The sequence below is a fragment of the Theropithecus gelada genome, chromosome 1, assembly GCF_003255815.1.
Source record: "Theropithecus gelada isolate Dixy chromosome 1, Tgel_1.0, whole genome shotgun sequence".
NCBI lineage: Eukaryota > Metazoa > Chordata > Mammalia > Primates > Cercopithecidae > Theropithecus > Theropithecus gelada.
The window spans coordinates 50,385,620-50,411,584 of record NC_037668.1 but is presented as its reverse complement, the minus strand read 5'-3'; the positions used below and the strand labels follow the sequence as shown (position 1 = coordinate 50,411,584).

Here is a 25,965-nt window from a genome sequence, read left to right as displayed (position 1 = left end):
TCTGAAACCTGCCAGGAAGCTCCAGCCTCAGGACCTTTGCATTGGCTGTTCTCTCTTCCTGGAATGCTTTCCCCTCAGATACCTCTGAGTAGCTCACTCCCCCAGCTCCTTTGTATCTTTGTGCAAATAAAACCCTGTCAGTGAGGCCAACCCAAGCTGTCCTATTTAAAAATGCCACCCTGATCCCCACAACTCTCGGTCCATTACCTGTTCCACTTTGTCTTTTTCCTATAGCACCTGCATCTTCAAATATACCATACGCTTTGCATTCATGACATGTATTTTTCTTTTCTGCTTTCTTTCTTTTTTTTTTTTTTTTTTGAGACAGGGTCTCATTCTGTCACCCAGGCTGGACTGTAGCGGTCAGACCTCAGCTCACTGCAACCTCGGCTCACTGCAACCTCCGCCTCCTGGGCTTATGCTATTCTCCCACCTCAACCTCCCAAGTAGCTGGGACTACAGGCACACACAACCACACCCAGCTAATTTTTGTACATTTTTGGTAGAGACAGGCTTTCATCATGTTTCCCAGGCTGGTCTTGAACTCCCGTGTTCAAGCGATCCACCTGCCGTGGCATCCCAAAGTGGTGGGATTACAGGTGTGAGCCACTGTGCCTAGCCTTATAACATGTTTTTTATTTATTTATTTATTTATTTATTTATTTAGAGACAGAGTTTTGCTTTGTCACTCAGACTGGAGTGCAGTGGCACAATCTCTGCTCACTGCAGTCTCTGCCTCCCGGGTTCAATCAATTTACCTGCCTCAGCCTCCTGAGTAGCTGGGATTACAGGCACACACCACCATGCCTGGCTAAATTTAGTATTTTTAGTAGAGACAGGGTTTCTCCATGTTGGCCAGGCTGGTCTCAAACTCCCGGCCTCAAGTCATCTGCCTGCCTCAGCCTCCCAAAGTGCTGGGATTACAGGAGTGAGCTACTGTGCCTGACCTTATGACATGTATTTTTTTATTCCCCATCCTTCCCACTAGAATATAAGTTTTTCAAAGGCCAGGATATTCGGTTTGGTTACTCGGGGATCCCCAGCACCTAGAACAGTGCCTGGCATAGGTAGTAGGCCCACGACAGATGTGTGACAAGGGCAGGGATATGATGATGGGCCTCTGTACCCAGAGGCAGCCACCTGAGGAACCCCAGGGCATCCCACTGAGTACAGTTTGAGAATGAATGTTGGACCCATTTAGAACTCCTTTTTGCTGAATGATCTGAAGTAAGGACTAAGCTTCTCACACCCCCCAACTCTCTGATAACTGGTTTTGCCCAGGTCAAGCGGAGAGAGGAATCTTTGATCTACTTTTCTCTCTGGCCCTTCAGGAGGGGACACCTGTGTGTGTGTGGCACATACATCCCCAGCCCTGGCCCAATGGAGGATGGGATGTTGGGAGAAATGAGGGCACTGGGTAAGGGGAAGAGGCCACCGGAGGAGCCACTGGGGAAGAACAGGGGTCTAGAGCCACAGAGTGAGAGGAAGAGAAGAAGGAAGGGGCTCCTGCTGCTTTTCTCACCTCCTGGGTCAGAGCCCGGAGTCCTCATCAACTCATTCATTCAATTTGATTCATTTATTTATTCTGCAAATATGTCTAGTGTCTACTATGTGCTGGGCACCGCAATGGTGCTGGGGAGACATGGTAAATGTCAGACACAATTCCAGGTCTCCAGCGGCCCCCACTATCATGGTCGTGAGATAAGAAACAGCCACCTCAATGCAGCCTGCAAGCACAGATGCGGCTCCTGAACCCAGGGTGGAGTGGGGTCAGGGAAGGCTGCTCAGAGGAGTCTGTATATGGTGAGGCCTGAGGGATGAGTAAGAGCTACATGGGTAAAGGGAGATGGGGAGAGCGCTTGAGGCAGAGGGAACAGCGTTTGAGGCAGAGGGAACCGCACTTGCAAAGGCCTAGAGGTGAGAGTGAGCTTAGTGCAACCAGGCAACCACTTGACACTGTCTGCCTGCAGCATGGCAGTAGGAGGTCCAAGATGGCTTAAGAGGTCACTGGGGAACCGACAGTAAAGGGCCCAAGGGTTCCAGCCTGCTGGGGTGTGTACATACTGTGGCCACTGGTGTAGTGCTGCAGCTTGTCCGTGTACTCCGAGTCGGCACGCTCAAACCCCCGTCTTCTGGAACAAGAGCAAAGGGCTGGAGCCACCTGGAGGCGCCCAGGGAGCTGGGAGCCACAGTAGGTGATAGGGAGAGGGTGGGCAGACCCTAGAAGCCACACCCCTGCCAGAGGGCTCCCTGCCTGTCCCTTCTGGCCCCACTTGTCCCTTCCCACTCCTCCCACCTCAAGTCCAGGTTCACGTTTTCCCCAGTTCCCCCTCCAGCCAAGCCCCCTTCAGAAAGAAGTCATCTTCCAGCCACGGCATCTGGCCCCAGAAACCCCAGGGGCTTCTGTCCACCTGAACTTATGGTCCAGTCTATTCTGAAATGGGGAACTCTTTAAAGAGACTCTTTCTTTGCATTATACCCAGCAGAAGTCAAGGAACTGGCCCCACCCTCTTGCCTTTGCTTGTGCCGTCCTAGCCACTTGGGAGGTCCCTTCCCGCTCCTCCTCCTAAGTCCTCCCCATCTTTCCAGCACCTCAGCCAGAGGGCCTGAACTCATGCAGAAAGCAGGACAATCTGTACACCCCTTCCACCAACCACTAAACTCCTAGCAGCCTGCAGTCTTTCTTGCCCATTGCATTAGTGTCTCAATGTGCCACCCCCTTCAATAGTGGGCTTGTCAGGGACGATGCCTATCCCAAAGGGATGAATTGCACATGGTGGCCGCTTAGGTAGCAGGAGGCCACTTGAAGACTTCCACTTCCTACGCACGTCTCTCCCTGCAATTGTAAGAAGGCCTCCTCAGTTCACCAGCACTGTAGAGGAATGACTGAATAGAGGGAGAGAAGCCATCTGGGACAGCCAGGCCCAGCCAAGCCTGGAGACCCCACCCACCTGTTACACACGATGGCGATGACAACCACAGCGATGAGGAAGACCAGGCCAGCGGCTGAGGAGCCGATGATGAGTGGTAACTTCTCCTGGATGCTTGTCTGGTACTCGGCTGGGGAGAAAGTATGGTAGGGCATTCTCAGCCTGCCTGTGGGAGTCTTAATACCCCTGTCCCCTACCCCCTGCCATGCTGTTGGGTCTCCTGGGATCCCTAGGCTCTGTTCCTGCCCCTGACAGAGCACCTGTCACATGCCCATGCAGAAAAGGGGCTGTCACTGACTCACAGGTAACCCTGGACAAGTCCATGAACTGCTCCAATCCTCAACCTCTCATCCATAAAATGGGCATAATTCTACATCTCAATGTTGATGTGAAAATCAACAATAATAACAGCTGGCACACACACACAGGCAGTTAAAAGCACAGACTCTCGAGCCAGACTCCCTGGGTTTGAATCCCAATGGTGCCACTTACTAACTATGTGATAGTAAGGCAAAGTGACTGTGTGATAAGGCAAAGTGACTGTGTGATAAGGCAAAGTGACTTACCTCTTTGTGCCTCAGTTGCCTTATCTGTAAAATGGGGAGAATAATAGTTCCCATCTCAGGATTGTTGGGTAAAGCACTTAGAACAACACTTGGCACACAAGCAAGCATTCAATCAATATTAACTATTCTTATCCCTGAGTGTTTTATGTGTCACTCACTGTGCTAAGTATGTTACGTATCTCGGAACAGTCTTATGATTACCCCATTTTACAGAGGAGGAAACTGGGCTTAGTGAGGTCATAATGTGCCTGAGGTCACAAAGAAAGTAGCACTCCGGCCAGGCATTTGAACCCAGGTCTGCTTGACCCAAGGGTGGGAGTTGAAATGGGAGAACACAGAAGATACACTTGGCATTAGCCTGGCTCTTGGAAACCATTCAATGCCATTAACACTATCATTGATTAACATTTTATTATTTTTACTTCTCTCTTTTTTTTTTTTGGAGTGTGAGTTTCACTCTTGTCACTAGGCTGGAGTGTAATGGCACGATCTCGGCTCACTGCAACCTCTGCTTCCCAGGTTCAAGCCATTCTCCTGTCTCAGTCTCCCGAGTAGCTGGGACTACAGGTGCCTGCCATCACGCCTGGCTGATTCTGTAGTTGTAGTAGAGATAACGTTTCACCATATTGGCCAGGCTGGTCTCGAACCTCCTGACCTCAGGTGATCCACCTGCCTCGGCCTCCCATAATGCTGAGATTACAGATGTGAGCCATCACACCTAGCTATTTTTACTTCTCATCTGTCTCACTGACCAGAACAGGAACTTGTTGAGATCAGGGACACGCTCTGGGACCTTAGTGCCCACACTTGGCCTGGTAAGTGGCAGGGCCCCAGCCACATTTGTTGAATTAATAAAAGGATCTTGGGACAGTCTCTCAGTTCCCAGTCAGTGACACTCACCCAACATGGAAAAGGGCTTAAAGAGGTGAAAAAAGCTGCCACGAGGAACAGAAAGATTACAGAGGAGGTGAGTGCTGGAAGAGATGGTAGAGCCATAGGGAGGATTTTTGTGATAAGGCAAGAATTTAAGAGTCCAGGAGCCTCTGAAATGTTCAACCAGGCAAAGGCCAAGGCACGCCTAGTGGTTAGAGCAGATACTAAGAAAGGATGGTGGAATCTGGTCAGATAGAGCCACCCTGGAGTTTAGCTGACTGGTGAAATGGATCCCAGACTCACAGCAATGACAAACTATGACTTACCTACCATCTGGTGAGTGATGATATGACTGGGACCTAGTGCCAATCCTGTGCTAGGTCTCTCATTCTTACACTAGTTTGATAATGATGGTGATAATGAGATCATTGTTATCACCCCCACTTATGAATGAGAAAGCTGAGGGTTGGAGAGGTAAGGTGACTTGTTTAGGCACATACAGTTAGGGCTAAATCAGAAATGGAATCCTCATTTCTTTGGTTTCAGAGCCGATAGTCTTTAAACTGTGTTGCTTCTAAAGATTATTAGAGCAGAAATGGTGCTTAGAAACCATGTAGTTCCAGAGTGGGAAAAGTAGCACACAGGCTAGATCTCTCACTCCCTTGCCTGGGGCAGACAGTACTAATCTATCCCAGAACTTCTTCCTGCTGAACTCAGATGCAGCTTCAGAATCCTTCTCAGTCCAATTGCAAGTCACTGGAGTTGTGTATGGATAAAATATGCTTACTCTCTCAGACTGAATGTGATGCTTTCATTTTATAGATGAGAAAAAATTGGACCAAGGAATGCGTGACTTGCTCAGAGTGGCTCTGGAAGTTAGGGCTGAGCTCCTCAGAGTCCTGGGAAAGGAAGTGGCCTGGCTGACACAATGGGAACACAAACAGGGCTTTTATATATGGTTGTGCACAAAGGTTCGAAATTAGGAAGGAGGGAGGGCTGACATCTGGAAGGGAGTGCCTTTTCTAATTTGCACAAAGGTGCTTCATGGGAATGGTGACCCTTGAGTTTGTTCTGTTTGTGGAGTCTGTGCCCTCCTCTTGCCCACTGGACTCTGCTCACCTTCTGTCATGGTCTGGAAGTACATCTTGCCGCTGTAGCGCCCGTAGCCTGCCACGGTGCGTGCCCGCACCTGGAAGACATAGATGGCGCCGGCTTTGAGGCCCTGCACGGTGACCGTGTTGGTGGGGCTTTTTATGGCTGTGGCGTTGTACTCACTGAGCTCCTGCCGAGGAACAGAGAAGAAAATTAGTGAGGTTGTGGCTCACAGTGGGCCCAGAGCCCACTGCCTGCTCCTGCCATACTGGGGGCAGTTCTGGCCATCGGATAAACATCTATGGTTTCCAATTCTTCATCCCCTCCCTGTAACAGAATTATGCCTTTTGCCATGTTACTTTTCAACACTGCTCACAAAAGTAGGCAGAGTACATGTCTCTGTCTTATGGATGTTGAATTTGTCCACATGACTTGTGTTGGCCACTGGAACATTCTAGTGGACATGATACAAACAGAGGCTTTACAGATCCCTGCTGATTTGTCTTGGTCTCTTGTGCTTCTGCCATGAGAGGAGCTTGCACTGGGCAACCACTGGCTGCAGAATGAGAAACAGGAGGAGACCATGACCCAGCTCTTAGGATGAAACAGGGTCACCCCTATTGACCCACAGACATAAACCCATGGCCAAGAAAAATAGCCACTTGGTATAAGGTGTTAGATTTTTGGGATTGTTTGTTTTGCAGTGTTATCTCAGGAAAAGCTGACTAATACACACGTATTGAGTGGTTCCTATGTGCAGACCCTGAGGACTATACTGTGAGTTATTGGAGATCGAAGGGAGAGGGCCCACCTCATTCACTTCTGCATCCCCTTCCCTGTCCTATGCCTTGATGAGTTAAGTGTACGGGCCCTTGTTCAGCCTCAGCACACTTGGGTGAGTCAAGAACTAAGGTCTAGAAGGGAAAATGATGTTCAGGGTCACTATCAGTTCATAGTTGCTTTGAGATTCAAAACCAGGCTGGATCGGTGGCTCACACCTGTAATCCAGAACTCTGGGAGACCGTTGTGGGAGGATCACTTGAGCCCAGTGGTTTGAGACCAGTCTGGGCAATATACCAAGACCCTTTCTCTAAAAAAAAAAATTAGCTGGGCGTGGAGATACATGCTTGTGGACCCAGCTACTTGGGAGGCTGAGGTTAAAGGATCACTTGAGCTTGGGAGGTCAAGGCCACAGTGAGCCATGATTGTGCCACTGCACTCCAGCCTGGGCAACAGAGCAAAATCCTATCAAAAAAAAAATACTACAACAACAACAACAACAACAACAACAACAACAAATGAAACCAGAGTCTTGCATGGAGCCACCTCTAATGTCCATGCCTTTGGATACCCCAAACCTAGTGTCTTCTCCTTTGAGAGATGAAAAACCTCAATTCTGGCTTCCTGAGTGCTACCCAGTGTGATCCAAGGAGTCTAGCACAGGACAAAGATCCAGCTACTGCAGTGGGAGTGGAGATGTGGTTGGGTTGGATACAGATGATGCTCATTTAGGCATCTGCCAGCCACCTGGCAAAACTTCCCCAAATATCCTCTTTGCACTAGGCTGGTACTGGGTTTCTAAAGGGGGCTAAGGCACAGGTCCTGGCCTTGGAGAGCTCAGTCTGGAAAAGCGAGCAGTGTGAGAATCCCAACCCTTTGAAGATCATGAAGCTCTCTGAGAAATTTTTTTGTGATGAAAATCTGTGAACCCTTATCCAGAAGAAGGCACACCTAGTTGTACATGCCAGTCACATACACATCATGCAGTGCACGGAGCCCTTGAAAACCTTCCCAAAACAATGGAGATTCAGTGTGTGCAACGTTATTACAGGCTTTATAGCATGGAGGTTAAGATCACAAGCTGGAGCCAGACTTCTTGGGTTCAAATCCTGGCTCCACTCTATATTACCTCTGTGACCTTGGGCAAGTTCCTTAACTTCTCTGTATCTTCATCTGTAAAAGGGGGATAGTAACAGTAGCTACCTCAGAGTTTGTTCAGAGGACAAAATGAATCAATAGGCATAACAGGCTCACACTGATAGGGTAAGCACATGCTGTGGGGCACGTGACCTGGTCTAGGATGGGGAATGCGTTAGTCCCTTCTCATGCTGCTATAAGGACATACCCAAAACTAGGTAATTTATAAAGGAAAGAGGTTTAATTGACCCACAGTTCCTTATGTCTGGGGAGGCCTCAGGAAACTTACAACCATGGCAGAAGAAGAAGCAAACATGTACTTCTTCACATGGTGGCAGGAGAGAGGAGTGCCAAGCAAAGGGGGAAACGCCCCTTATAAAACCATCCAATTTTGTGAGAACTCACTCACTATCATGAGAACAGCATGGGGGTAACTGCCCCCATGATTCAATTACCTCCTACCAGGTCCCTCCCACAACAGGTGGGGATTATGGGAACTACAATTCAAGATGAGATGTGGGTGGGGATACAGCCAAACCATATCAGGGGCTACCAGGTGAAGTCAGGAAAGCTCCTTCATGAGTGGGGGGCACTGGAATGGGATCTCAAAGAACAAACAGGAACCACCCAGGCGAAGATGTGCATGCCTGGCAGAAGGGGCAGCAGGTTCAGAGGAAAGGAGGTGAGAAAAAGCTTGGGATATAGGGGATATGAAGGGGGCGGACCTGAAGATGTGTCTCTACCACCCCGATAACACGGGATGGCAGGGATGGCTTGGTGGGGCAGAAGCAGAGAGGGTTTCTTTTGCTGAGCCAGATCATCTGCCTCCTCCTCCAGGAAGCCTCCTTGACGTCCCAGCCAGACGTACCTCTTCCTTCTCTGAGTCCCAGAGCACTTTCTGTGGGTGCCACAGGAGGGGGTTTCTGCTACGCCCCCTCAACTTTGGGCTGAGGCTCCTCTCGCCCCCTTGACTATGAGCCCACGAGGGAGGACTTGTTTTTGTTCCCCTGTACCAAGCCCAGGGTCCCTCACACAAAGTCCTTCTCCAGTGCCCACAGGGTGAAGGCTGACTCCTTAGCCTGGCATTCCAGACCCTTCATGACCCGCCATTTTCCAGTCTCTCCTGTGACATCCCTAATGTTTCCTAGGTTCCTGCTATCCCTAACTCTTTCCCCCTTCCTTGGTAGAGCTGCCAGATTTAGCAAACACAAATATAGGATGCTGCTCAGTCAAATTTAAATTTCAGATGAACAACAAATACGTTTTCGTGTAAGTATGCCCCATGCAATATTTGGGACACATTTGTACTAAAACATTTATTTTTAAAAAATTCAAATGTAATCATGTGTCTTGTATTTTATCTAGCAAGTCTATCTTCCACGGACACGCTGAGTTTTTGCAAGCACTGTTGCCCCTGTCTGAAATACCCTTTCCTCACTTGTCTTGCAGTGCCCTACTCATCGGTCTAGACTCAACGCAAGTGCCACCTCTGCTGGGGAGACTTCCCAGATGTCCCAGCCAGGGGTTGCAGGTCTCAATTGTCTCCTCTCCCACCTATTGTCCTAATATACGTCTCCATCTTCTTTAAGGATGTGGATTTCCTGAGGCCAGGGACCATGTCTTGCTCATCTCTGGACTCCCCAGGCTTGCCACACAGCAAGTGTTCACTAATTATTGACATAATGAATGAACATTAAATTGGTATTCAAAAATCTACAAAACCTGGGATGCAGTACCAGACATGAACACTAAGTGCCACTGGACGACATGGGCGTTGCTCAGACTTGAAAACGGGTTAGATTCTGTAAACTGGGTGGGTGCCCACTTAGAGACACTGGAGGTTTTAAGTCCTGATTATGTGAGGGAGATGGGAGGTGGCTGTGGGTTCCATAGGTGCCTCAGGAGAGCGAGGAACCAACCTGAGCAGCTCCCTTCTTTAAAACTGGGCAAGGGATTAGAAGCTGCTCCTTTTTAAATTTCTCTCTCTCTCTCTCTCTCTCTCTCTCTATATATATATATATATATATTTTTTTTTTTTTTGAGACAGGGTCTTGCTCTGTGACTCAGGCTGGAGTGCAGTGGCGCGATTATGGCTCATTGCAGCCTGGACTTCCCATACACAAGCAATCCTCCCACCTCAGCCTCCCTAGTAGCTAGGACTACAGGCACACACCATCATACCTGGCTAAGTTTTGTAATTTTGGTAGAGACAGGGTTTCATCATGTTACCCAGGCTGGTCTGGAGTTCCTGGACTCAAGTGACCCACCCGTCTCAGCCTCCCAAAGTGCTGGGATTACGGGCGTCAGTCACTGTACCCAGCTGGAAGCTGCTTCATATCCTTGTTTTTTCACTTAATTGCACCGTGACCTTAGGAAAGACCCTTCACTTCCCTGAGTCCCTGTTTTCTATTCCAAATAAAAGGAACAATAAATGCCAACCTTTCAGGGCTGTTGTGAAGATAAAATTTGATCAGGTAGTGCCTGGCACATTGGAGATGCCCTAGAGATGCTAATTCCCTTCAGTCTCTCCTCTCCCTGGGGTACCTTTATCTGAACAGTGATTAAGCACCAAGGGGCGATGGGAAGAAATTCAGTATGAAATCCGCTACTCCTTAGTCTGAGCACTTACCTGGAAGCTTAGGGCCAGTGAGGCATTGAGTACATGTCTTAAGCCTTCCAGGCCTCGGTTTTCTAATTTCTAAAGTGGGTTAATGCCAGTAGTTACCACAAGAGGTGGTTGTGGAGATTTAAAAGGAAAATATAGGTAAAGCTTCTTAGCACAGTCTCTAGCACATAAAAAGACTTAATAAATGTTGGCTCCCATCATCACTGTTATCATCAAAACCATTACAGAGGCCGGGCGCAGTGGTTCACACCTGTAATCCCAGCACTTTGGGAGGCCGAGGAGGCTGGATCACCTGAGGTCAAGAGTTTGAGACCAGCCTGACCAACATGGAGAAACACCGTCTCTACTAAAAATACAAAAAATTAGCTGAGCGTGGTGACACATGCCTGTAACCCCAGCTACTTGGGAGACTGAGGCAGGAGTATCACTTGAACCCAGGAGGCGGAGGTTGCAGTGAGCTGAGATCGCGTCATGGCATTCCAGCCTGGGCAACAAGAACCAAACTCTGTTGTCTCAAAAAAACAAAAACAAACAAACAAGCAAAAAAAAAAAAAAAAAAAAAAACAAAACCCAAAAAACAAGCAAACAAAAAAAACCATTAAAGAGTAAGCCCTTACCCATGTTTATTAAATGGATGGATGAAGGCAAAAGTGAATGAATGAGTGGACAAACCTCTCCAGGTAGATCCTACTCCAGGTACTGGGCAACAACCTGAATATGGCCTGAACTTTCATAGTTCGCCCCCCATCCCCAAACCTTTGCTCCTTCTGCCTGGAATGTCCTTCCTCTTCACTTTCTGTTAAATAAATCCTAAAATCGATGTGGGCTACAAGGTCCATCGACCACAGGTGGCCTCATGAACGGCTCTTCTCCTTGAGTTCTTGGGGGACTAGGGGGATCCTGAACCTGTGTGTTTTGGGGTAGCTGCCAAATGAGGCCACCTCCCCTGGGGCGCTGGAACTGATGGAAGCAGCCAGGCCTGGGTCTGCACAAGGCCACCGCCATTCATCAGTGGCCTCCACAAGCCATCTAGCAACGCAGTTGTCAGCTCTGGGCTCCGGGCAGGCTGGAAAATTCCAGTGGGGCTGGGGAAAGGCCAAATGGAGAATCCGCTCTAAGAAAGCCATTTCTGAAGAAGGAAAAGCGTGGGGAAGAGGTGGAGGTGGGGGCCGCACGGGCCTGCAGGGCTTAGTATCTGACTTCCCTTCCTAGGAAGATTGGAGTATTCAGGAAAGAATCTAACAGCAGACACAAGGAGGATTCCCGTGTTAGGTAAGCCGGCTGCGGACTTGCTGGAATAAATCTCACCACCTGCAGCCTAGCTGTCCCTCCCTGGTGGTGATGGCTGGCATATCACAGCCTTGTCTGAGAGGTCAGGGATAGATATGGCTCCTGGTTCTGCTCCTACCCCTCTGCCAGCACCTCCTCTAATATTTTCATCAACTCTGCTTTCTTCCCCTCCCTAAACCCTGGCATTCTCCCAGATCCTATCATCTGGTTCTTCCTCTGCACACTCTCCTGGCTGCTGTTCTCTACCCTCCCTAAACTCCAACCCCTTTGCCCCAGTAAGCACCACACCTACAAATCACAAACCCGCATCTGCCCCAGGAAAAGGCACCTCCATCTCTTAGGAGTCACCCTTCACATTTCCCAGGTCCTCCAGGCTTTAAAATACAGACTTTGCTGGTTGGGCGCAGTGGCTCACGCCTGTAATCCCAGCACTTTGGGTGGCCAAGGCGGGCGGATCACTTGAGGTTGGGAGTTTGAGACCAGCCTGACCAACATGGAGAAACCTCGTCTCTACTTAAAATACAAAATTAGCCGGGCATGGTGGCTTATGCCTATAATCGCAGCTACTTGGGAAGCTGAGGCAGGAGAATCGCTTGAACCTGGGAGGTGGAGGTTGTGGTGAGCTGAGATCGCACCATTGCACTCCAGCCTGGGTGACAAGTATGAAACTCCATCTCAAAAAAAAATACATATATATATATACATATGTGTGTGTGTGTGTGTGTGTGTATGTGTGTGTGTGTGTGTGTGTATATATATATATAGACTTTGCTGGCATTTGCCATCTCTGCTGCCAACTCCCCCAGCTACCTACCATCATTTCTCACTTGGCATCCCCTGGGAGCCCTGTACAGGTGCTCCCTGGGTCTCTCTGTCTCCCTGGAATCCATTCTCTACACAGCAAGCTACAGGGATCGTTAAAGGAATCTGAGTCAGACTGGATCATTCCAGAGCCATCCCATCATACTTTAAATTGAATCCAGACTCCCAAGGCTGGAAGGCCCATGACATTTAGCATAGCCTCCCTCCCAACCTCCTCGCCTGATGCTCCCGCTTCTGCCACACTTGCCTTGTCTGTTTCCTGAACGCAGCCCACACATCCCTGCCCCAGGGCCTTTGCACCTGCGATTCCCGATGCCTAGAATGACTGTGTTCCCACCTGCGAGTTTGTCTGGTGAACTCCTAGCATCTTTCAAGACTCAGCCCAAGTGTCACTGAATGAAGGCTTTCCCTCACTCGTGCCAGGACTGTGGGCCCCTATTGGTGCCCCCCCCGGGACCTTTGCTGACCCTTCTGTGGCTAGTGTCACACCTTGTCTCATGGCTCTCAGTGTCTGACTCTTTTTCCCTGGACTGTGAAGTCCCTGAGGCCTCCGAGCCACCTGGTCACCCTCAGAATTCCTGGTACCCAGCTTAGTGCCTGACCCAAAACTGGTGAGACTGAAAGTTGAGTGAACCAGCATCCATCTCCTCACTGGCAGATGCCAAGCTGTCCCTCTCTGTACCCCAGGCCCTGGGGGAGGGACTGAAAGAAGTAGGGCCACGTCTCATCACAGGTGTACTTCAGGCTGTTGCACCTTCAGCCTCTCACCGTTTGGCCCGCCTCACCATTTATGCCTAACAGTCTCCGTGGCAGGGGCTGGTCCTGTCTACCTCTTAAAGGTCATCCCAGAAGCATCCCTGGGGAAAAAAATCTGGGAGGCAGGACAGCCAAGTAAAGAGTGAGACCATAGGTCAAAATGCTTGCTGGATCCTCTTGGGCAAGTTATGGAACTGCTCTGTGCCTCAGTTTCCCCTTCCATCCAATGGGGTGAAGAGCCCTGTGGTGAGGATAAATGAGACGCTAGAGGTGACGTGCTTAGCACATAGCAAGTGCTCATGAAATGTGAGCAGGTGGTAACCTTGGCTGCTGCAGAGCCTGCAGGTCCTGCCACCCTCAGCAGGGACCTGGGGATGCTCGGGCAGCGGCAGAAAGTAGGGCAGAGCTGCCTCCCGGTTCACACCTCCAGCAGCCTCCCCAGGCCTGCCCGCTGTGGTAGGAAATGGGTCGTAGGCAGGACCCGCGCTGGGATTCCTCATTTCCGTTGCTGTCTTTGGGGACAAACACTTTCAGTTTCATTTAATCACAAAGCTTCTTAATTAGGTTTTTTTTTTTTTTTGGCCTTTTTGGGTTCTGAGTTGCTAAGCTATTCCTGCTGCGGGGAGCAGAGACGCTGGCTCCTGCCTGGAGGCCCTTCCAGGGGTGGGACTGCTTCCTCACACCACCCACAGCTCAGGCCCTCGTGTGGCCACTTCCTGAATCATCCAAAAAACAGCTCTTGAGTACCTACTGTGTGCCAGGCGCTGGGGACACAGCAGAGATCATGGCAACATCTCCACCCTCAAGGAACTTACTATCTAACTCAGTGTAGAAGTGGTAAATACCTAATTACTCAATAACACTTAAAAATGGTAATTGTGATAAACGCTATGCAGAAGGGCAAGGTACAAGGAGAAGATGAAATGGGGCATTAGATGGCATCTGGGCAGTGACGGAGGGCTTCTCTGTGGAGGTGATGTTAGGCTAAGATCTAGAAGGTTGAGTCAGAGCTGGCCAGGTGGAAAATGTAGGGATAGGAGCAGTTTAGACAGAAAGAATTCATCCATACATCTACTCATCCATATCCAGCCACCCACTGGGTCCCTCTTTTTTTTTTTTTTTTTTGAGACAGTATCTCACTGTGTCACCCAGGCTGGAGTGCAGTGGCATGATCTCAGCTCACTGCAACCTCCATCTCCTGGGTTCAAGTGATTCTCCTGCCTCAACCTCCTGAGTAGCTGGGATTACAGGCATGCGCCACCATGTCCAGCTAATTTTTGTATTTTCAGTAGAGACGGGGTTTCACCATGTTGGTCAGGCTGGTCTCGAACTCCTGACCCCGTGATCCAGCCACCTCAGCCTCCCAAAGTGCTGGGATTACAGGCGTGCGACACCACGCCCAGATAATTTTTGTATTTTTAGTAGAGATGGGCTTTTACTATGTTGGCCAGGCTGGTCTCGAACTCCTGACCTCAGGTGATCCGTCCGCCTCGGCCTCCCAAAGTGCTGGGATCACAGGCATGAGCCACGGTGCTCAGCCAGTTCCCTCTTTGATTCACAGGCTCCATCACTCACGTCTCTCATTCATTCACACGATTCATTCCTTCAGTGTCCACGGCCCCCTGCAGGAGACAGGAGCACCCTCCACCCACATGCGGTGCTGTAAGAGAGGGGCAGAGTCCATGTTCGCTTGTGGCAGAGGTGACATTTGGGAGGGACCCTGAAGATTCCAACAGGCAGAGATGAGGGGAGGATGAGGGAAAAGGGTGGGCAGCGAGGTAGGTGGGTGAGGGGATGGCAGGCATGAAGTCCCAGGAGGTGTTTGGGGGCCAGGGCACAAGGGAAGGGATTCATTCACTTGTTCATTCAACTGATATTGATCAAGTGTCTCCCTGGTGCCAGGCCTGGGGCCTGGGTGCCGGGGAGAAGGTGGTGAATGGAGATGTAACCCCTGACCTCTTGGAATGCACTGCCTAGGGGACAGGATGAACACACGCTCAAGCAATGGTAAGGCGGCCGGTGAAGGCAGGGTAAGTGTTTGAAAGGCCCCGGAGACCACCCTGGTTAGCTGATCCAGCAGTTAAGACAGTGCAAAGGCCAGGCTGGGCCCTAGAAAGCCGGGCTCCAGCAGAACTGGCTGCAACTGTCTGTACTCTTCCTCTCAGCCTTTAGGGAGAGCCCTTCTATCCATTTGCAGTTACCCTTGGACTTGCTCTCAATGAGAGGCCTCCCTATCAGTCATTGATGTCTTAGTCTGAATGGAAGCCCTGCGATGCCTTTCCCAGGGGCCCTTGCAGCCTCTGTGGCTGTTGCCTCCTGGAGCAGGTAAGAGAAATCATTCATAGGAGAGGCTTCCGGGGGCCTCTGATATCCAGCCATGTGGGTGGGCAATCGTGCTGTGTACTTCCCGGCCCCCATACTGTGCAGGCCCCACATCCACCTGGCCTCCTATCCTGTCACCATCTTCCACTGTGCAGCAGGCAGGGCAGAGGAGGAAGGCCAGGGACATGCGTGGCCTGTGCTGAGGGCCAGGTACCATGCTGCCCTTTCTCCATAACCTGCATAGCTCCCCGCAAGGGGTCTCACCCACACTCCACACAGGTGGAAACTGAGGTTCAGAGGGAGAAAGACGCCTGCCCAAGGTCACACAGCTGGTGAAGGATGGAGCTGGGATTTGAACCTATGGCTTCTCACTCCTAGTCCAGTGTTCCTTCTACCATCCCAGGAGCTTCCACCTTGGGTCCCCGAAGGGAGTAATTAAGGTCTGATTGAAAAGCTCAAAGTGAAATCACCTCTCCCCATGCAAAGGGCATACAGGCGAGTGAAAGTGGGTGTTTTAGCAGGAATCAGAGCAGGGCGGGCCGAAGCTCCCTTGAGCAGTTTCAAATCTCTGTCGAAGAAGAGGTGAGTGACTAATTATCACTTCATAAGTGCAGCTTTTTGGAAACCCAGTTTTTCACAACATCAAGCCACTGAGGTCAAGATGAAAGGGTCGTGGTGGGGAAAGGGATGTGACTGTTGCATTTTATTGAGATTGCTGGACGGATCCTCCAGACTAGAAAAGTGAGATCCAGAGAGGTCAAGGCACCTGCCCGAGGTCTCAGCGGGGAGGAGTGGAGCCAGGTTGGGAGCCAGGCAGCCTGTCTCCAAGGCCAGTGCTCTTTCTCCTGCACCAACGCATCTCGTCTTGCAGAGGGGCAGAACCCCCAGGCCTCAGCCTGGGACAGGGGCCCTCAGGGAGGTGGGTGATGGGGAGAGCACCAAGCCCGCCCATAGGTACCTTCTCATAGTACTGCAGCTCATAGTCCAGAATCACGCCATTGGGCTGGTCTGGCTGGGACCACGACAGGGTAATGCTGTCCACGGTGCGGCTCACCTGATGCATGATGGACACGGCCGACGGAGCTGGAAGAGAGGCCAGAGGTCAGGGGTCAAGGAGGCATGAGAAGGTGCAGCTTCTGGCCCACCCTCAGAGGTGCTCAGACATGGGGGGAACTGTGGGATCAGAGAGGGAAGGGCATCTGGCTGAGGCCACACAGCCAGTCTGGGGGAGCCGACAGGGTGCAGAGGGGCTCATGCAGGGCTATGGGTGCCGCTGCTGAGCTCTCATCGGGCACCTTCAGGTCATAGACACTGAAGACTTCACCAGCCCTGGGGAAGCTCAGGCCACATCAAGTCGAGAGACAGTAGAGATAGAAACAGTTAATTGTATGACATGTGAATTTCATCTCAACAGATCAATCAGTCACTTCCCCCTTCCATTCCTCCCATCAGTGCTGCGAGTGCACTCACAGAGGTGTTTAGATGAAGAGATAAGCAGTCAGGGAGGCTGTATGCAGTGCTAGAAGGATGCTTAGAAATACATGTACTTAGAAATGCTTAGTACAAGGCCAAGTGCAGTGGCTCACGCCTGTAATCCCAGCACTTTGGGAGGCCGAGGCAGGCAGATCACCTGAGGTCAGGAGTTCAAGACCAGCCTTGCCAACATGGTGAAACCCCATTTCTACTAAAAATACAAAATTAGGCAGGCATGGTGGTGCATGCTTGTAATCCCAGCTACTTCGGAGGCTGAGGCAGGAGAATCGCTTGAGCCTGGGAGGCAGAGGTTGCTGAGCTGAGATCGCGCCATTGCACTCCAGCCTGGGCGACAAGAGTGAAACTCTGTCTCAAAGAGTGGCAAGAAGAAATACCTTAGTACAATTCCCTCATTTGATTTTATGATTGTTATTTTTTGAGACTCTGTTACCCAGGCTGGAGTGCAGTGGCATGAACACAGCTCATTGTAGCCTCAACTTCCTGGGCTCAAGTGATCCTCCTACCTCAGCTTCCCAGGTAGCTGGGACCACAGGTGTGCGCCACCATGCCTGGCTAATTTTTTTTTTTTTTTTTTGAGATGGAGTCTTGCTCTGTCACCCTGGCTAGAGTGCAGTTTCGTGATCTTGGCTCACTGCAACCTCTGCCTCCCGGGTTCAAGCGATTCTCCTACCTCAGCCTCCTGAGTAGCTGGAATTACAGGTGTGCACCACCACACCTGGTTAATTTTTGTATTTTTATTAGAGACAGAGTTTCACCATGTTGGCCAGGCTGGTCTCAAACTCCTGACCTCAGGTGATCTGCCTGCCTTGGTCTCCCAGAGTGCTGGGGTTGCAGGCATGAGACACAGAGCCTGGCGTAATTTTTGTATTTTTTGTAGAGACGGGGTTTTGCCATGTTGCGCAGGTTGGTCTCGAACTCCTGGGCTCAAGTGATCCCCTCCTGCATCAGCCTCTCAAAGTGCTGGGATTATAGGCGTAAGCCACCATGCCTGGCCCAATTCCCTTATTTTGCAGTTGTGGAAACTGAGGTCAAGAGAGGAGGTGTGAGCTGCCGAGGTAGGTCTATGGCACACAGCCCATACTTGAGTCCTTATTTCATAATGCATCCGGCCTGCTGTCTTTTGCCTCCTTCTCACACGGAGCAAACCTCCAGGAAGCATCAACTCTGTGTAGACATGGCCCTGGGCCCTTTACACTCGCTTCCTGAGTTGACTGTTGATAAGAGAGTGTATCACCCCTGCTGACAGGTGAAGACATTGAAGTTCCGAGCTGCACGTGGCTTCCTGAGATCGCACAGTCAGTGGGGAAGCCGGGATTTGGACCCAGGTCTGCATCTTGCCAGAACAGTGTTTGTTCCAGAGTGGGACTGGCCAGAGAGGGACTCTCAATGTGGTCCCCACACCCGTGGTGTGACTCTGGCAAGCCTCCTTGCTTCTCTGGGCCCGAGATGTTTGTGGTCCCAGGAGGGGCTGAGGACTCACCAGGGTGAAGGGAGCTCCTCCTGCATTCTTTCCTCGTTCCTGGGCGGGTCTGTCACGAGTAGATGTCCTGTCTCAGCTGATACAAGGATGCTGGAAAGTGGAGGCTGATGCTTCTCCCAGCCCCAAGTCCTGCTCTGTAGGGGCTCTGACCATATGGGATGTGAGTGTGGAGCAGGCCTGGTAGGAGCTCAGGGGGACCTGAACATCGGCTGTGGGGTTTGAAGGCTGGAGCTGATGCACCCATTTCCTGCTCTGTGTCTGCCCCTAGACTGCCTCTCTGCCTTGCTGCTAACTGGCTGTGTGACCTAGGCGAGCTGCCTCTCCTCTGGACCTGGCTTCCTCCTGGGCACCCTAGGCCAGGCTAGAAGATCTCTGAGGCCTTGAGGCTCCAATGTTCCCTGCCAGTCCTCTCCCTGCAACCCTTGATGCCAAGGATGAGCCTGGGGGCCAGCGTGGGTCTGGGCAGGTCCAGACTCCCCTCTGGCACCCCAAGGAGCCGTGGAAAATTGTCCTGAGACACTCCAGATGAGGTGGCAGCACACGCACGAAGGACTTAGACCCTGGTCCACATGGCCCTGATGAGCCTCTGTTCGTTTTACACCCAGGGGAGGCTGCCTGACTCTCGGCTTGGCTCCTCGCCCTGCCAGGGGCATTGGCCTCTCCCAAGAGGGATCAGGGGTCTGGTTGTGTGCTCAGTGTAGTGCCTGGCATGTGGTCAGCGCCGTCGGTGTTCGCGGGTGTCACCTGTCACAGTTCACTGAGCATGGACCTGTGGTATCTCATTTAACCCCCTCAACAATCATGTAGGATGGGGGTCAATATCTGCACTTTGCAGAAGAGGTATCAGCGGCTCAGAGAGGCACAGTGACTTCCCCAAGATCACACAGCTGGCGAGGAGCTGAGGTGGGCTTGGAGCTGAGTCATCCTGCCCTAGCTATTACCCCCTCTGGGTCTCAAAGCAGTTCCTACTTCCCACTTGCCTCCAGCCCCAGTGCCACCCCTCCCCGCGGAGCTGCCTTTGTGAGGAGTTGAGTGTTCTGCTGTCCAGAGTGCCGAGGGTCCAGCTTCTTTATGAAGTCCAGCTGTCTGCCCCTGTCACGGGCTTGTCAGTGGTCGGCGTCCCAGTGAAACAACAAAATCAGGCCCTTCTGGAGTGTCACAGAGCAGGGCCAATCTGGGGGCTCATCCCCTGTGCTGGCCTGGGAAGCACCCCAATCCCCATGCTTCCCCCCAGCTTCTCAGCCCCTCTCATCCAACCCACAGGGGCTGACCACTGGGTCTGTGTGTGGTGGAGGTGGGGGTGTGACAGGGGGTGCTCTGAGAAGCTAAGGAGGATGCTTGAAACTCAGCTGCCAGAGATTCTGGGAGTGATGCCCCCACCCCTGCCTCCAGGGGCCTGAGGACAGTTCTGGGGTGAGGGGCTGGGTGAGGCAGCCTCCAGGGCTCCTTGAAATACTGGGTCTGTCTCCCAGAGGGCCGGCCAAGCAGGTGGGGAGGGATGTGTGAAGGGTGGAGTCGGAGGTGTGCTGCTGTCTCATAGCACATCGATGTGTGTTGCATCAACGGAGCATCAGACACAGAGCCGCAAGGGCAAGGACGGGTGAGGAGTATTTGGATTGCGCTGCTTCCAGGTGTGCTCACTCACCTACTGCTTCATGCCTAGACCCGCACAGTGCCCAGGTCAGGACGCTCCCATCCAGTCCCTGGCAAGGCCATCTAGTCTAGTGGTGGGGAGCCCTGAGGGTGGAGTCCGACAGACCTGTATGCAGCTCCCTGCTCCTCCACTCACTCACTTGTGGCCTTGAGCAGGTACTTTTAGCCTTCCTGAGCCTCAGTTTTCATACCTATCAAGCAGGAACCCTCACCTGGCCAGGACGCTGTGAGAAGGCAGTGGAAATGCATGTGAAGGTCTGAGTGGGGTGCTGGGCACCCCTCAGGAGGGAGATATTGTGAAGAATTTTTCAGTTCATGGAGTTGCTATGATGCTAACATGATGCTGGGTGCCGGGGCTCTGGAGAGGAACCTCACAGCATCCCAGCCTTCCAGGGACTCACGGCTTAATGGGAGGAAGCACACTGTGTTTCAACTAAATGAGTGCCTGTCCCAGGATGGGCACCATGCTAGGCACTGGGGAAGCTGTAAGACTCAGAAGCGGCATGGAGCTGTGGGATCCAAGCTCCCATTTCAGGACTTGATCAAAGCGATTCAGCCTTGAACAAGAGCAGGGGCTGCTCCATTCACACTTCTCCTTGGGAGTTCAGCAGAGGCTGCTCCATTCACATCGCCTTCAGGGATTTCAGCAGAGGCTGCTCCATTCACACCACCTTCAGGGATTTCAGCAGGGGATGCTCTGTTCACACCACCTTCAGGGATTTCAGCAGGGGGTGCTCTGTTCACACCACCTTCAGGGATTTCACCAGGAACTGCTCTGTTCACACCTGTCCCTGGGATTTCAGCAGAGGCTGCTCCATTCACACCTCTCCCTGGGATTTCAGCAGGAGCTGCTCTGTTCACAAAACCTTCAGGGATTTCAGCAGAGGCTGCTCCATTCACACCACCTTCAGGGGTTTCAGCAGGGGCTGCTCCGTTCACACCACCTTCAGGGATTTCAGCAGGGGCTGCTTCATTCACACCACTGTCTGGGATTTCAGCAGAGGCTGCTCCGTTCACACCACTGTCTGGGATTTTAGCAGGAGCTGCTCTGTTCACACCTCTCCCTGGGATTTCAGCAGGAGCTGCTCTGTTCACACTTCTCCCTGGGATTTCAGCAGGAGCTGCTCTGTTCACACCTCTCCCTGGGAATTTAGCAGGGGCTGCTGTGTTCACACCACCTTCAGGAATTTCAGCAGAGGCTGCTCCGTTCACACCACCTTCAGGGATTTCATCAGGGGCTGCTCCATTCACACCACCTTCAGGGATTTCAGCAGGGGCTGCTCTGTTCACACCACCTTCAGGGATTTCAGCAGGGGCTGCTCCGTTCACACCACCTTTGGGATTTCAGCAGGGGCTGCTCTGTTCACACCACTGTCAGGGATTTCAGCAGAGGGTGCTCTGTTCACACCACCTTCAGGGATTTCAGCAGGGGCTGCTCCGTTCACACCACCTTTGGGGATTTCAGCAGGGGCTGCTCCGTTCACACCACTGTGTGGGATTTCAGCAGAAGCTGCTGCATTCACACGTCTTCCTGGGAATTCATCAGGATCTGCTCCACTCACACCACCTTCAGGGAATTCAGCAGAGCTGCTCTGTTCACATCACTTTCTGGGATTTCAGCAGGGGCTGCTCTGTTCGCACCTCTCTCTGGAGTTTCACCTCCCAACAAAGGACAATTGTAGAATGTATCCTAGATTACAGCACTTTTAAAACTTGAATGGGCATAATGATAACCAGGAGACTTTATTAAAATTCACACTGCTGGCCTCCCCACAACACCCCCCACCGAGATGCTACTTCAGCAGGTCTGGGGTGGGGCCTGATAATGTGCATTTCTAGCAAACTCCCAGGTGATGTTGATACTGCTGGTCTGTGGACCACACTTTGAGGACTAGTGGATTCAGGGCCAGAGAAAGAAAGTGACTTTTCCAAGGATACGCAGCTGGTAGTGGTAGACCTGGACTAGAGCCAGGAGCAGCTGAGTCCTGGTCTAGTATATGATCCACCTGCCACGCGGCTGCTTGTAGCTTGGCTTCTGCTGAGCCTGCCCCCCTCACCTGCCTGGGCTACACTCTTCATATAGGGCCCTGGAGCTCAGAGGGTCTTGGGGCAGCCAAACAAAGAGCTCCATGAGAGGGGAAGAGGCGAGGCTGCTGAGGAAAGTGTGGGTCAAACTTCCAGTCCTGAGGCACTGGGGAGCCACAGAAGGACTAGTAGGGGTGGTAACCTGCTCCTCAACTAAAAAAAGCTTGTCATTCAACTTGCCACTCTGACAGCCCCTGTATGCCCCATGGTGCCCAGAAAAAGGGAAAGGTCGTGCAGCTAACAGCAAACCACATGGTTCACATCCGTTAACTTACTTCATGCTCCTGTCAACCCTACAAGGCTGGTATTACTGTTATACCCATTTTACAGATGAGGACATGGAGGCATGGAAGTGTGAAGTAACTTGCCCAAGGCCACACAGCAAGCAGTGGAGCTGGGATTTGAACCCAGGCTCACCCAGGTCCCACACATCCTTTCCCCTCCACTGGCTGTGGCTGATGCCGGCTGACCAGGGAGGTCTAGAAACCAGTGGACCTCCGAGGGCCCCTGAGGACACCCTGGTCCAGCTCCCTTCCGACTGCCGCAGAGCTAACCCTGCCTGCTTCCCGCTGACTCACCTACCACCCACCCAGCCCGCCCCAGCTCTGGGAGCTCAGCTGCTGGTGGAGGCCGGTCCCACGCGGCCTTGGGGGTCTGGGCCTGGCGGGCGTAGCTGGCAGGCTTGGGTTACAGGCAGCTCACCCGGGCTCTGATCCCATAAGCCTGTAACCCCGGGCGTGGCAAGGAGGCGGCATTTGCCGGGAAGATGATCAAGGCAGGCCATGGGGGCCAGCAGGGCTGGCCTTTCTCCTGGAATCCAGGGGGATTAACAGTGGAGAAAAGGGAACAGCTGGATGCTCTCCCACCCCTCCTGCTGCCCACCGCCCACCCTGGGGTGTCAGGTTTCCCTGTAAGTTGGTCATCAGGGAATTCTGGTATTTTCAATTACCAGCCGGGCACGCCGACAGGGGAATGGGGTCAGCGGTGCCCTGTGACCCCTGCAAGGAGATGGAGCCCCAGGGAGTAAGCACAAAAGAGGCTTGTGGCGGAGAGGGGCAGGGGGAGGCCGGCCAGGCGGGGCCTGCTTGTCTGGAGCAGGTGGTCAGGGGCCCTGTTGCCCTCAGCGAACCCCAGTGGAGAGTTTAGCCCCTTCCTTGGCTGAGACTTGGGGAAGGAGCCTTCCCTCTGTGTGCCTCCGTTTCCTTCTCAGGGCATGAAGGGGTTGTATGGGGTGGTCTCTCAGGGTCTTCTGGGACTAGGATCCCAGGACAGGACAGGAAGCCAGCAGCCTGTGCCCCTGGTTGCTGCAAGAGGTGGGGGGGCTTGGGGATTGGCTCAGCTTCCCCTCACAGCCCTGACCTACGACCCTTTCACTGGTCCGAAGATCCCTGAGCTCCAAGGGAGTGGGGGAGAGGTCGCTGGGCATAGGACAGTCAGAGACCGCATCCCAAGCCCCAGACTTGCAGATCCCAGTGTCTCCCTGATGTCTTCACTCCCCATTGACGACCCTTAGCGGCTTCCCACTGCACCCAGAATAAGACACAGATATACTATGGTGGCCCACAAGGCCCAGCTGCCTGGCGTCTGTCACCTCCCTCTGCCTGCTCCCTCTCTCCCAAGCCGTCCACACTGGCTGCCTTTCTGTTCTGCCTCAGGGCCTTGGCCCCATGGTGTTTCTGCTTGGAAACCTCTTCCCCCACATCTTCCATGGCCAAATCCTCCACTTCACTGAAGTCTGAGCTCAAATGTCACTTCCTCCAAGATGCCCTCCTGGACTACCTCTCCCCTCCAGTAGCCTTCTCATACCCATTTTATTTTTGTCATAGCACCAACACTATCTGAGATAAGGGACTTTGTCTCTCATTCAATCCTTTATCCCCAGAGCCTGAAACAGTGTGTGGCTTAGAGTGGGTGCATGACCAATATTTACTGGAGAAAGAAAGGAAGACAGGAAGGAGGAAGGAAGGGAGAAGGTGAGGAAGGAAGGAGGAAGGAAGGGAGGGAGAAAGGGAAAAGCGAGGACTAGGCAGATTCTCCCCTTTTCTGGCCCCCTCAGGAACCTGAGTCTACCGACCTTGTGGGCTGGACACTAAAACAAAGGCCCCAGGCAATATTTCCCAAGCAGCCAGTGGAATATTTCCCCAGGCCCTGTGCCCACCCACAGTTGGCAACTGCTGCAGTGACGTGGGGCCTCTTGCCACCAGCCAGCCAACAGTTCCATGACAATTGCTTGTCACTGTGCTCGTCCTCTCCAGGGTCTGTAGCAGGGACAGTTTACTTGGGACAGGACTCTTAGAATTCCCAGCTAATCATGGGACAGCTGCTTTTCGAGTGTTTGTCCCTTAAACCCGTAGCAACGCAGTTAACCCCCGGTGATCTGTCTGCAATTCTGGATGACCTGACGATAATTCTCACAACCGAATTTCTGCGAATAAAACTTCCAGAAAGTGGGCCTCTGATTCTTTCCGATGGGCCTCTTAGAGAGTGGTATGGGACAGAAAAAAGGAGAGCTGACAGCTGGTACTAGGGTGGCATATTGGTTGGTGCTCTGCGTATTCTGTGGCTAAGGAAGTTTGAGGAACACAGAGTCGTAGCCCCTCTGCTTGTGGAGATTCACACTGCACATGTGTTTAATTCAAGGCTCTGAGAAGTCCCGCAGGGGAGAAACCCAGTTAACTCGGTTTAATCCTGTGGTCCCAGGTTCATTTGGCCTCAGAAACCTTTTCTCACATAATAGTTATTAATGTTCTTTGGAACTAGCAATCTGTGGAACACAGGAAAAAAATAAAACAAAAAACTGGGTCCAGGAGACATTATTAGTACTTTTTCCTTGAATTTGAGAAGAGCCCCTCTCTAGGGTGGCAGCTGGCTGTTCATGTACTCATTCGCTCTCCCCTGGATCTAGCATATATGCAGCAGAGCCCGCCCGGCGCCAGCCCCCTTCCTCACAATCAGATGGAGTAGGGGTTAATCCCTCCCTTTTCACCAATGAGGAAAGGAAGAGACCGACAGGATGGCCCCACACCCCAGGCAGCAGGGCTGGGATGGGGACCCAGGTCTGTCTGACTCTAAAGCCCAGGTTGGTTTCTTCTACTCATGGTTACCTGGCCCTGCCCATAAGTAGCCTATGAGTGGGCTGAGGCGAGGTCCTGGGCTTTGTGCTGGAGAAACATCAAATCACCCACCTCCTAGTGGGTTGTGGAATCGTCTTGACCTCACCTTTGGCCTCCTGGTGGGACAGTCCTACCCCAGCACCTGGACTAGCAAGATGCTAAGAGCCTGGGCCTCAAAGCAGGTGGTCTGGGCAGCCTACCTCCACCTCCTGTGCCTCAGTTTCTCCTCTGTAGAATGGGCAAGGAAGGTTAAATGAACACCTGTTTGCAAAGTGATTAGCACAGGACTTGGCCCAGATTATGGGGTCAGGGGATGATGTGAGCCACATGCAGCTGTCTGGGTTGCTCAGATTCTCAAGCAGCACCATGAGTAGCCGAGTGCTCTGGAATAGCGGTGGCGGTGAAGGTGAGAAAAGGTGGCGTTCAGGGTTCCGATGCCCGCTGTTCTACTCCTAGGCCAATGTGTGACCACAGGCAAGTTACCTCTCTCTGAACCTAGGTTCCTTACCTGTAAAATGGGATGTGGCAGACGCTACTCATTGCCTATCAACTATCCATTCTCTCTTTCTCAACTTAACAAAATCCTGGTTCTTAGCTAGGTACATTGTGCCCAAATAGAAGACAACATTTTCTGAACCTCTCTGGCAGCTAGAAGTGGCCATGAGATATGGTCATGAGATATAAACTGAAGCATGTATGGGACTTCCAGGAAGTTTCCTTAAAAGGGAGGGCCCTACCCTTCTCGCTCTCCTTCCACTGCAACCTGAGACATGGATGTGATAGCCAGAGATCTTGCAGCCATTTTGGTCCATGAGGACACGAAGCTGTGTGCTGAGGAGTGTGGATCTCTGATGGCTCCATGGAGATGCTGTACTCCTATCTTCTAACATGCTTCACACATGAGAAAAAGAAAACTCCCTTTGGTCTAAGCCACTCTGTTAGACTG

The 25,965-nt window shown here is 52.0% G+C and overlaps 1 protein-coding gene across 3 annotated transcripts in view; it reads right to left on the bottom strand.

The window, feature by feature from the left end:
* Positions 1–25,965, bottom strand: part of EPHB2 (EPH receptor B2) — a 206,422-nt gene that overhangs the window by 16,637 nt on the left and 163,820 nt on the right. Inside the window, exons 6-9 of one of the 3 annotated variants that reach the window (XM_025358232.1) lie at positions 16,153–16,277; positions 5,489–5,651; positions 2,952–3,060; positions 2,065–2,132 (exon numbers count right to left, since the gene is read on the bottom strand). In XM_025358232.1, coding sequence (XP_025214017.1) covers positions 2,065–2,132; positions 2,952–3,060; positions 5,489–5,651; positions 16,153–16,277 — 465 coding nt within the window. The remainder of the gene's footprint in view (positions 1–2,064; positions 2,133–2,951; positions 3,061–5,488; positions 5,652–16,152; positions 16,278–25,965) is intronic. The other 2 variants (XM_025358242.1, XM_025358250.1) reach the window with 2 other exon arrangements.